General features: G+C 40.5%; 1 protein-coding gene across 2 annotated transcripts in view; it reads right to left on the reverse strand.

Annotated features, from left to right (window-relative positions):
- CLIC5 (chloride intracellular channel 5) overlaps nucleotides 1-12,679 on the reverse strand; it is an 87,331-nt gene that overhangs the window by 16,922 nt on the left and 57,730 nt on the right. For both annotated transcript variants that reach the window (XM_075497757.1, XM_075497756.1), the window contains exons 2-4: nucleotides 10,078-10,187; nucleotides 9,622-9,747; nucleotides 8,164-8,270 (exon numbers count right to left, since the gene is read on the reverse strand). In XM_075497757.1, the coding sequence (XP_075353872.1) occupies nucleotides 8,164-8,270; nucleotides 9,622-9,747; nucleotides 10,078-10,133 (289 nt within the window). In that variant the 5' untranslated portion in view covers nucleotides 10,134-10,187. The remainder of the gene's footprint in view (nucleotides 1-8,163; nucleotides 8,271-9,621; nucleotides 9,748-10,077; nucleotides 10,188-12,679) is intronic.

The raw sequence follows: 12,679 nt of genomic DNA on the forward strand, positions 1-12,679 counted from the left end.
AATTATGTCTCCAATTCCCATTTAGTCACCTTATTCCCAGCATTGTTTTCAAGCTAAAGGTCAACTATTTAAGATCTGATCTAATAAAGAAAATTAGCAACACTGATTTTCAGTTATGTCTCATTCTTCTCTTCCCTGTTATTTTATGAAGAACATTTGCATGCATAAAACAAAAAGTATGTTTTGGGAAAAACAGATTCTGGGCCAATACTTCTCCCTTTGAAGTCACCAACAGTTTTGCAAACTGACTTCCAAGAGCCAGTCACTGGGCTCTGTACCATGTGATAGCTTGCTCTACAATTGCTAAGTATAAGGCTGTGAACAATCGTCTCAGGACAATAAGACCAATTGGGTGCTTAAATCTGGACATTTGCTTACATAACATTTGGACACTTTACTGAGTAAGGCCATAACTTCATCTAAGTCCTTGCTGTGGGGAACATATTTAAGATGCACCAAGTATATTGCAACGAGGGGAGTTACCCGCCAGTGCAAAACCATGGAGCAATGAAGTTAAAACTCAATTCTAAATAATAATGTAATTTAGGCCTCCCATTCCAGCAGCGAGGCACTTAATTCCTCCCAGGACTACTGCCGCCAGATTGCTCTAATCCACTTCCAGCTGTGCTACTGCTCCTGTGTGCGAGCATGGGAGCTCGGCTGGGAAACAGAACAAAGCATCCTAGTAAAGCCAGCAGCACTTGGAGGAATATTCAAACACACAGGGGAAATAATTCCCTCTTAAAAAAGAGCATCTGCCAACTACTGTTCCCGTTGCAAGTATTTTAGTCTAGGCCTGGCCTGTGCATATAGGCTCTGATTCAGCAAAGGCTTGAGAACATGCCTTAATTTGAGCATATCATTAACCCCGCTGACTGCAGTATATATTGTCAACTGGTTTTTAGGGTTTTGCGTATTCTCTGTCTTGAACTTATATAAATATATATATTCTTTCTTTTTTTTCTCTCCCTCCCTATGGTATGCTATGGTTTCAAAGTTACTTCAGCACAGATGAGTCAGAAAACTATGGCTGCTAGTACATTAATTGTAAATATTTACTGTTCCCAGAATGGCTGCATCTAAGACTGCTACGAGGCATACCAAGTCCCTGCCTTGGAGGGCTTGCAGTCTGATCGCATTTGGAGTTACTTACACAGAGTTTTATTTTTAGTTTTGTATTGTTTTCAAGTAGTATTTTTCACGTTTCTATCAGGAAATCTTCATATCTTAATTAGCAAGGTCTTAGAAGAAGGAAAAAAACTAAATGATAGGAAAGTTCAGAAACATTCTCTAGTAAGGTACATATTTCCAAGGTTAAGATGATGGTTTGTTATCATTTTAGAAAACTGAAAACCTCTTCCTTCCAATGGCACAAAATTTCAGTTCTTAGTTTTGGCAGGTCAAAAGATATTGGCCCTTAAAGCTGTCACTGGTACCAGACAGAATATTGATGGCTCTGGGCCTCCAGCCAGCATGATTTTGAGGAGAACTTTCAAAAAGTTCTTTCTCAAGCAAACTTATTTTGCAAACTGCTGTTTCTGAGCATTTTAGAATCAGTCTTTGATTACTGGGCAGAAAGCAGATAAAGCAATTTCAGACGGATGATAAATGCAACTTGTGGCACTACTTAACAAGTTAGCACACAGCTATCACCACTATTTTAGTGGTCTTTATATGTGTGTTTTTTTAAAGAGAGAGCGGAGAACAGTTTTATTAACATATCATGAATGAGTTATATGGGTCATCCCAAATGAATGGCAATAAAAGCTTTATATCACACTCACCAACATGTATTTGATACTTTATGTGCCACAAATGTTGCAGAAAAGCTATTTTACATATGTTTTAAAGACTGGGTATTTTTTATGCTAGGGCTGGTTTTGTAAAGCTGCCAGGCACTTCAGCTACCACAAGCCCAACAGTACTCAGCTCACAGGGAGCCATAAAAACTTGTTTAAAACGTTCTGAAATAGCTTTTTTGTGCTTCAAAATGCCAAAGTTAAAGATCTGTCATCCTGATATGTTCCATCACAAAGCAAGTCCTTTTCTCTAAAACAATTTTAAAAGCTATTTCTAGTCCTTCCTGGTTGCATGACAGAGAAAACTTAATATTGTCACAGCATAAGACAAATTGTAGCTCGTGCTGGGCCTTGACACGTGTGGGGTTTTGTAGTGGAAAAGGCAAATTCTGCAACTACAGAGGAAGAAGGAAAAATTTTAACAGCAAGTTGATACACAGACATCACCCACATACATGTATATATATACGTATATATTTACATGGCACTTTGAAAATCTATGTAGAAGGTGTAAAGCATTAATGCTGGTCCTGAATTAGAGCCTGATCCAAGATCCCTGTCACAGGAAACTCCTCATCGATTCAAGGGCATCCAAACAGCTTTTTAAACTTGCTCCGTTAAAGTCAAGAGGAGCTTTGCCAGGAACTTTGCTGGGCACAGGGTGAAGCCTTTAGGACAGAATAGGCCAGAAGGATCGAAGACTCAGGACAAGCTGTGTCATGTTTACTGTTATAATCTGACCCCTTTGGATGTGAGAAGCCAGGCTGAAAGGAAGAGAGGTGACCTCCAGCCCTTCCCCACCAAGCACGGAGATGCTTTGGGGACAGATGTTTTGCCCTCCTGCACCGACCTGCTGCTGGAGACCAGACCGGACCACGCTTGTCAGGATGACCCAGGCTGACCCACAACGTCAAGCAGCTCCTATCCCGGCTATGTACACCAGCTCAGGTGCCACAAAGGGTCTGCCCCACAGAGCTGTTATTACTGTAAATATTCTATGTAGGGATTTGGAGTGAACTAATTTTCTGCTTATTTAAGGAGGTAGGAGGTAGGCGATGGCTTCTAGAAAGGATTAGAGCACGCCGTCCAGCCTGTGCATGTACCGATACTGTGGGTCTGACTGTCTTCTCAGCAGGAGTAACTCCCCAGAGTGAAAGCTGCCTAAAACTGATGTAGGCCAGTTTTAATTCCAGGCCTATATGTGCCTGTGCATATCTACTGTATACATACACACACAGCACATGAAGAGAGACATTTCCCACCTCACGCACTTCACCACAAAGTGTGATGTAGCTACTGAAAGAGGTGAATGGCATTTAATCACATGTAAGTTAATGATTTAAATGCGCTTTTATTTTTGGCCTCTTGATGTAAATTCAAACCAGACAAGCGGAGTCCTCTGGTCAGACGGCTGGAAATTCCTCTGCATGAAATCATGTTGGTGGTCTCCCGGCTCAGCGCCTTCTGAAGAGCCGTACAGTGAAATATCCTTCCGTACCACTAATGAATGCGCCCACCCACACTGGAGCTGGTGCCCCCTAAGAACTCAATTCAAGAACAACTTTTTAAACTCATAAATGAAATCAAAGGGCTCATTCTATGAGCCAAGGAACTTACAATTTTAGGTGGGACACTTAATGGGTGGTTACTATAGGTTGTCCCCTTGGTTTGCAGTATACAGTCTCGCAAGAAAAAATAATAAGCAGGATACCGAATATGTACACAGCATTCCAGTTAATTAAATTTCATGCTCCTCCAATGAATACAGAAATTGTTGCTACCCTAGTTACTGTACAGAGCTTGAGTGACTTGCTCAGCATCAACCAAAGGAACCAAAGTAAACTCACGAGATCTTGGTTTACTTTCCTGTGCTCAGACAAGATCTCCTTCTAGATATTAAACAATCACTAAGCAACCAAAACCTCTCAAATTGGCCCTGAAAACTTGAGCAAGAGCATCCAGTAAATAATTCTTAAGACTACTGCCACTCAACTCTCCCAAGGCTCCTGTTCTTGTGTGAATGAGCATTTGTCATTTGAAGCACAAGCGGTGAAGCCTGGTGGCAGCGGCTGGAGGACTGAATAACCCAGTTGTGCTATCGAAGAGAGGCACAGGTCTAATCCTGCGATGAGGAGATGACTCCTTCAGAGAGGCCTGTTATAAAATTATCAAGTGACATGGGGGGTGGAAGGACTCAAGCCCGTTGTAATTGAACTGACTTGAAATAATAAATGCACACACTTTCTTTAAACACAGCTTGCCACATCCTGAGAATCTGGAATCAATTCCTTCCCTTTCAAGAAGCTTAAAAGTGGTGGGACTTTGATATGGCATGAGCATGTTTGCTTCTGGGCTTACAGCCCTCACCAGCCCGTTCCAAACCTTTCAACATTTTTATATTATAAGACAGAAAAGTTAGGAAAACAAAGATGGAAAAAAAGAATCAGAAATTCAGGGAACTATTAAATCAGGGCAGCCTAGCTGCCAAATACCTTTGGTAAGTAAATGAATCATGATCAATAACATATTGCCATACAGACTTACAGAAGAAGGTTATCACCTGCCTCTGTGCCAGGCATAAAACATAACGGTGTGTGGCTAATGAAGTACTGCATGAACCCAGAAAAAAAAGTACTGTTTTTCTCTGTAGCGTTAAAGCATTTTACTTCAAAGTAATTTTAACTCATCCAGAAGAAACATAATTTTTTCCATGAAAACTTTGTCAAAAATCGATAGGTTACTATGAAACACTGCTCTTTTGATGACGTTGCATTTGTAAGAGGAAACTGTCTTGATAGAAGGAAACCTATTTTGTTAAGGGGATGTTTCAGCCCCGAGTGTAAAGCTGCTTGCTTTATATATCCACATATTTGCCAGCAGAGGGTATCACAATCTTAGAAACAAACAGACAGATGTATCATTGTGTCTAATCATTTACATGCAAGAATTGAGAAACACGCTAAACCAAGAAATTACAAATCTTGTTTTCTTCAGTAACTTTTCCACTATCAGCAAAAAAAAATCATTTAGCTATTTAAAGGCTACAGACTCTGTTACCAGTGCTATCTCACCACCTCTGTCAGGGCAGGAAACACGGCAACGACATAGCCAAGCGATGGCATCACTTGAAGTCTGAAATTGTTGCATGACCCTGGCTGTAAATCCTCCTGGGAGGAACACCAGCTTGGGCTTATCCGTGGTGTGCATTAGGTTCTCATTACTTCTCACATCCAGTATCCTCATACTGCATAACTCTCATTAATTATCCCAACCACTTCACGCCACTTTTCCGCAAAGATTTAATAGCCACAGGCTGTAGTGAGAGCTCATGTTACGTAGACCGCATGATCTCTGCTAAACCAGTATGCTACAAAGAATGATCATATATAATTACACCTAAGCCACAATTCTCGCAGCTAGAGATAGGCTGATGCTACAAATTCCCAGCCTGACATCCCACGCATTAATGAATTCACCTTCCTGACTCCCAGGTTAAGAGAACATAATTTAAACAACCTGATGTTTGGTGCTTTAGCTTACTTGGTATTCAGCACTCCCCGATTCCCAACTAAAATAAAATAAAATTATTTTTTATATAATGGTTTGGGTTCTCCATTCTATTTTGGATTTATTAACAAGTCTCTTTCTATTTGTGTATTTTGATCATGTGCAAGTGATGTCCCAGCCACTGGTGTGGCTTTCCAGATTAACCCAAGCACTTGAGTCAGCTGGAGCTAGGAGCTGATATAGAGGATGACTATGAGACATGTATTGCCCTTATCTGAGAGCTGGGATGTATACCATTTAAGATAACCACGAGCAGCAATCTCCGTTCTTTTTGGATCTCACCTGCTCATATGGAGACAGGGAAAGGCACATTCTCCTAAGTAATTACATTTTATGTTTTCAAAATGCTTTTTATTATTACAGAACTACACACAACTACTTCCGCTGTTATATAGGAAAGACAATGCATCAGAACCTGCTGCAAAATGACATGGATCAGATCAGGGCTAGAGCCCCAGATCCCTTTTTGACTGGTGTTGCAATTTTTGAAAATACCAATCAAAAAGAAATAGGTTCATTAGGAAATATGTATACAGTAGTGCTGTTCTTTCCTTTTTGCACATAATCTTTTCACTGCTGAAGAAATCTAACACAACTACCTTTTAATTAACTCATTAGCTGTCATCCAAATCAGCCTTCAGAATAACTGCTGTAGGTTCAGATGAACTGGATAGGAAAGTGGGTAAAATGTCCTTGGGATAAGGGAAAAGTTATTCTTGCTTAGCCCTTGAAAACTGGAAGTCAATTACTCTGCTGCAATTGAGGTCTACTTCCCGCGTGGCATAAGTCTGCACTGAAAGTCCCAAGGACTCTGAGGTCCTCAGGTACTTTACTCCGTTGATAGAAAGAACATGTAGGTACTACCTATACTCTGCTCGTCTCTGCTTTATTCTCCTTGCACTGCAGCACTCTAACTGTAAAAAATTAAGCTAAAAACTTTTCTCTACTTCAAAGAGGAAAGTTGAGTATCAGTATGTTCAGAGATTGCAATGTGTCTGGATATCACAAGAGCACAAACCAGCTAACAAAATGGAGTGAGGACGTTTGCAGGGAACAAAGATTGTTGCTCTCCTGCAGCTTACCATCTCTTTTCTCTATAACCTTGGTGTGCTTAACTGCCATTGCAAAGTATTTTCCTTTTATTTTCAAGAGTACCTAAACCAAGAGTTTGTTAGGCAGAACTAAGGAAAGCTCCCATTAATCACACTGTAGCTAGCAAATAAGTGGAGACCCGGTCACGAGCACTTTGCGGGGTTAGGTTCCTTATCTCACAGTAGCGGATATCCGACCTTGAATTCCAGCTCTGGTTATAGCCAGATGCAGACACCTCTAGGACAGCCATTTATTACTGGCTGGAGCTGCCAGCCCTTATGAGTCCAGGGACTTGAATATTGCAGAGTCACTGAGAAGCGACGCGGTGGGATTATGCACGTGGACAGATACCCGTGGCTGGTTTAGAATGCAAGGGGCAGCACAGCCGAATTTAAGATTTACAGTTGCGGAGCAGACCATAAAAATTCCTTGTAAATGGCCAAGATATTTTATTTTCACTGTAACATCTATTTAGTTTAACTCTTAATTTATCTTCCTTTTACAACTTCCTACAGAGGTTAGCTGAGTATCCCATTAGCATTAGACTAAAAAACAACTTTTTAGCATCCCTGAGAAGTGAAGCACTATAATTATTTCCTTCTGTTAACAACGCAAAAATATTAAGGAGCAGATTGTTATCTGACATAAATCATCATTTACCCATTTTCATCTCATGGGTCAGCCCCAGGCAATGAAATGTAATCGCACAGATGAAATCTGTGGCAGAGCTGGAACCTGAAAAAATCTAGTCTTCTCTCAATGATATGATATGATATGAGCACATGGTGTTTAACATACCTCAGGTCTCTTTCTGTGAAACCAGTAATATAAGGTAAGATGTACATCAGTGAGTGACTGCAAATATTCTACTAGATCATCTCAAGGGATAGGGCACTAAATCCATTAGCTTTCATGGAGCAACAGGAGTTTAGACTAGCTGGAGTCTTCCCTCTCTGAGGGGAAAAGAATGTGGAGAAGAAAAGCAATTTCATTACCAAGACAGTGTAGGTTGCATGTAAATATGCATGGCATCCAGCTTCTGCGGGGAGTATTTCTTTTGACATACAAACATGTGAAGGAAATTCTGGAGCTTACGGAGTGCGATTACATTTCTTAAAGCCACTTCTTTCATTTAATTACTTTATGTTTAAACTCTTGATATAACTCAGTTTATATGAGCAAATCAGCTATAACAGCGTAACATAATCATGAGATAAGTGGGCCAAGAGTCTCATGGCCACACCTAACAAATTATGAAGGGTCAGGGCATGGGTTGCTCTCACCCAGGCATTCACTGCTAAATTTTTAGTACTAGCATGGGCTTGGGTCCAGTCAATTAGCACTCCTCTAAGCAGTGCCTGGGCAGAGTAGAGGAGGTAGCACGGGCCACCAGCCACTTCCAGTAAGCAGTATGGGATCCTGTTTTGGTGAGGAAGCTGGGCTGTATGGACAGGAGCCATGTCATGGCAATTGGTAAAGGGGCTACTGAACACTCTGCAGCCTGTTGTATTTACAAGTATAAATGTAGTCAATTCAACTGTGGACATGTGAATTGAGTCCACTGAACCTACCATCTCAAGCTGATCAGCAGCGGTACCTGATGTCATATGAACAGAGTTTACAATAAAATGATGGGAGAATGGCAAAATTATTCCAATTGCAAGTACACAAACTCCCTGGCACATTTGGTAATGGTCCTACTCACCAGCATTATCCTGCTGCTTGGTATTTTTGATGTATGCAGAAAATTTGGAGAAGATATCGATTCCAGCAGTGTTTGATTCCCGGTGCTTAGCAGCCAGCTTGGGGTACCTGAAATGGGAGAAGCAGTGTGGAGAGTAACATCTTGTTACCAGCAACATAATGATAATTACAAATACAATTTCCAAGAAGAAAGAAAAAAGCCCTGTAGAGGAACTGCAATTAACATTGCAATTTATCTCAAAACAACAGCTTGACAAGTCCCTCTTAATAATATCTGTCTGTCAAGGCAGGCATTTGGATAGTTACACAAGGATGGCTTCATGACAAAGGTAATTGCACTGGTGCTTTATGTGACCACGATCCAAGATACAGTGGCCTTAAATCAGAAGGAAGTATAAATTTCCAGAAAGGTGCAGGGGAGTTTGGCAGTCAGCTCTCTCTATTATGAATGGCAGTTGTGTTTAATTCCCTACGCTGAAAATGTACTCCAGGATGTAATAGCAAGGCATGTTAGTATTACTCAGGTGAAGGAACATAAAGTTTTCAGCCTCTGAATTGTTTTTTATAGACATCTGGTGCAAAGGAATATATCGATTTGAAAGACCAACACAAACTAAAGACTCCTACTGATTTCAGTGGTCTTGGATCAGAGTATAGAAAATTTAAATATCTGATCTCTTGCCTCAGGACTGGCCTATAGCTGCTGATTCAGTTGGAGGTAAAACATTCCGTAAGGAACCAAGCCAATTGTCATTGATTCATAGATTTTAAAGTCCAAAACACAAGCCAACAATTTTTTTCCCATTATCCTTGTATTAAGTCCAAAATGTTGAACTAACTAAGGCATATCTGGTGAATCTGAACCTTTCCTTGGTAGCTTGTTCCAATGGTTAATCATCCATACTGAAAAAACCTGTGCCTTGTTTCTAATCTGAATTAGTTTGGTTATAACTTCCAGTCATGGCCTCTTGTCATTTCTTGTCATTTCTTGAGAATAATGAGCACTTTTCTGCCTCCAGAGCCTCTCGTACTCTGTAATCAGTTCCCGTTCCAACCTTTCTAATACACCATACAGCTCAGAAACCTCCAGTTTTTTGCTGTAAAATGCTTTTCCTGGCACAGATATTTTGTGTGGCAATTCTCGGCATCTATTCCAAGTTATTTTTAGCTTTGTAAAATGTGGACACCAGACCCCTACAAAATGTTTCTAGTATTGGTCTCCTTAATTCTGCATACAAGGGCATCCTGAAATGTGTACAGAGAAAACATTCTGCAGTTATTAGTCATACAAGTAACCTTCACACATGGAAGTCATCTCACTGAAGCCAGCAAGTTTCATAAATAAATATTACTCCTGTAAGTAAAGATTGTAGGAGGGAGTGCTTTTTAGGAACTCCTCTTAGGACATCTTTCATTCCTAGGAAATGGCATATTGACTGAAAAAATCCCAAGTTCTTACTTTGGAGGTGCAAGAGTCTCTTCCAAGAATTCCTCAATCTTGTTAACATCTGTCTTGACTTCTCCATTAAAAGTCAAGAAAGGTGGGTGGGTCCCAGGAGCCAGATTGTGTAGGTCAGCTGGCTTTCTGCAGAGAGAGGAAAAGTCATGAAATCAGTAATCTTTATGGTCAGGTAGTTGCACAGATATTTATAGTTCCTACAAAATCAGTTTGCCCTTCTTTTTTTTTCCCTGTAGTTTGTGGTTAGAAGACTTTGAAACTACCCCAAGCACCCTGTTTAATATAAAAACATTCCACAAGTGAAAAAAAAAAACCCCAAACCTGAATCCCAACTATTTTGTTGTGCACCACAGACTCTCTAGGCTAGATACAAATCTGATTGAACTTGGTGTGGCCTTTCTATAGGGCAAACACTGGATCATATAACTATTTTCAATTAAGCTGAACAATTTTTACCTTTTCAGGTCAACAGTGGTGACGTTGAACACAACTCCTTTGAGCCACAGGATCATGAAGAGACGCTGGGAGAACGGGCAGTTCCCAATGCTTTCTCCATCTATACCGGCCTGAGGGATGGACAGAGAGGAAAAACAGATTTCAGGCTTGTTAGTCACTTACCTCCCTCAAGATGGAAAATTGGATGTTGAAAGAAAAATAACCAGTTTAAAAATAACCAACAGTGCCTGTTATTTAATGTAGTCTATCATCAACACAAAAATGGAGTTACTCCAGGATTCAGCCTTCATCAGGAGCTTGAGAAAGCAACCTGGTGCCTCTCCTGAAAGCAGCTCTGGGTAAAGGAGATGTGTCCCGTGCTGATTGCAAGCAACATCCAGGAGACTGTATAGTCTTTCAATTACTCTCATCCCTTCAGGACTACCTGCTTCATTGACATGCTAGAAAACTCAGGACGGGTTTTCTGCTCTATTTAAGTCTGTGGACTGCGGTTTATATCAGCTCAAGATCTGCTTCACTGTTTTACTATCCAAAATGTGGATTTTCAAATCTAGATTTAAACCCAAGCACTCCAAACATTCACTTGTTCTTGTTCACATCCAGTAAAGCAACAGCCTCAAGACACAAACAACCAGATCCAGACAGAAATCTCCATCTGAATCCTTCCAAGGTTCAAGGTGGATTTCAGCCACCACATTCAGTCTGTTCCTATCTCTAATACCTAATGAGTTGCCTACAAACCACTACAAAACAATCAAAAACTGCTAGTGTTAGCATTGAGGAAACAGTCTGTTTTTTCCTCTAAAAATTTATGGTCCTTAGCCATGCAAATTCTGACTTTGAGCCATGGAGGGATACAAATAACACTAGCTGAACTGAGCCAAAGCTGCATCCAAGGACAACATCCTTCTACAATAATTATGCTTGTGGCCAAAGCTTTCAGGACTATAATGGTTTTGATAGATTTCCATTTTAATTTGTGGTACCATTGTGTTTAAAAGATTCTTATAATCCTGGTGAAGCAACCAACCTTCCGTTGTTGACCCACATGGGTTGCATAACTGTATTTTATGCACACAGTGTGTGTCCGAAAACAGCTGATGAAAGAGCTAAGCAAATACATGCCCTTTTCCTTTGGAGAAAATATTATATTACTCTGTTTGCTCTCATAAATTTTATCTTATTAATATTCAACCTGTGAGGTAGCATTTCTCTGTCTTAAAGAAGGTATCACTTCTAATTATTGCAGTTCAGTGAAACATTCACAGCACAACTAGAAACATTTTGAGATGTGTCCAGTTGCTACAAATTCACGCCTTGGATGTGAAACGTTTAGCTGAAAGATTTTCTGGTAGGCATCGTGAATCTTTCTCATGTCTTGAACACAGCTTTTGATGATTCTGGGTTTAAAAACAAATTCCAGATTTCCCATCCACCAGAATATGGAGCAAGTGTGGATTCAAGGCTTGGAGACAACCCATTGTAAAGTTTAGGGCTATGTAAAGAGTTTTTTCTCTGGGTTCAGATTCGGTTTCAAACACTCAGGCTCTAGGGGTATTTGGATATGGGGGTACAGTTTGGCTGCACTTTTACCTGAAATTATGGCTCTGCAATATGTCTGGCACATGGCATATGCAAGAACCAGCAAACAATGTGGGTGAAAGAGTGGTACGGCATAAGGATGAGCAAGAGAAGATGCATTTTCCCATCTGCCTGAGGTGCGAATAGACTAGTTTTGCAAAATTTTATTAATGAAATAGTTAGCTCTGTTCTGCAAATTCTCATGGCAAAACAATGACAATGTTACCATGGGAATAGCAGGCACCACTGTATTGCATGCAATAATTACTGCAAAGTCATATTTGTTGTTTTGGCTTTGGCTTGTTAAGCCATTGCCAAGAACTTTTAACTTCTTACCCTTCCTGAAAAGAGGCAAATGGTATAGGAGAAAACAGCGATATGACACCAGATTTCCCCTTGGCTTTTTCACCATCTCAGTTGTAATCATATCATTCATAATGGAGTTGGCTAACTGAGTCTGCAAACAATATATTACAAACCTAAAATTTGAAGAAAAACAGATCGACAATTGAATTAGAGGGCAAAAGAATGCAGACAGAAGGGCTGATTCTCATCTTACCTTCTCTGGATTTACTTTGGCTTATAACTCCATTGAGCCTGATTCACTCTTCACCTGACTCCTTTCAAAGTGAGTGTAAAACCCTGGTTTGCCAAGCCCTGCAAATACCTTGTGAGCAAAGGGGTCTTGTCTCACAACAACAGTCAAAGCTCCAGCCCTCCTGCAGGTCTCCATCCTGCATGGAGGCAATCTCCCGCCTGTCCTCATCACCCACTTCTTGTGCTGCAAGTCACAATTTCACCTTTTTCAGGAAAGAGACTCAGGGAGGTCATTTGCCTGCTCTCTCCAGTTATATATTCTCATACAAAGGTTAAGGGTTACCCAGATCTGCATCTTTTTACACATCCTGCATCCTGCACGGCAATGGTGAAAAACCCTCTCAAGACCAGAGAGGATTATTGGGGGAACAAAGCAATGAAGACACAGAAGTGATGGGTTGTGTGAGGTTAAGGGATGCACAAG

The sequence above is a fragment of the Mycteria americana genome, chromosome 3 (assembly GCF_035582795.1).
Source record: "Mycteria americana isolate JAX WOST 10 ecotype Jacksonville Zoo and Gardens chromosome 3, USCA_MyAme_1.0, whole genome shotgun sequence".
In the NCBI taxonomy this organism is placed as follows: Eukaryota; Metazoa; Chordata; class Aves; order Ciconiiformes; family Ciconiidae; genus Mycteria; species Mycteria americana.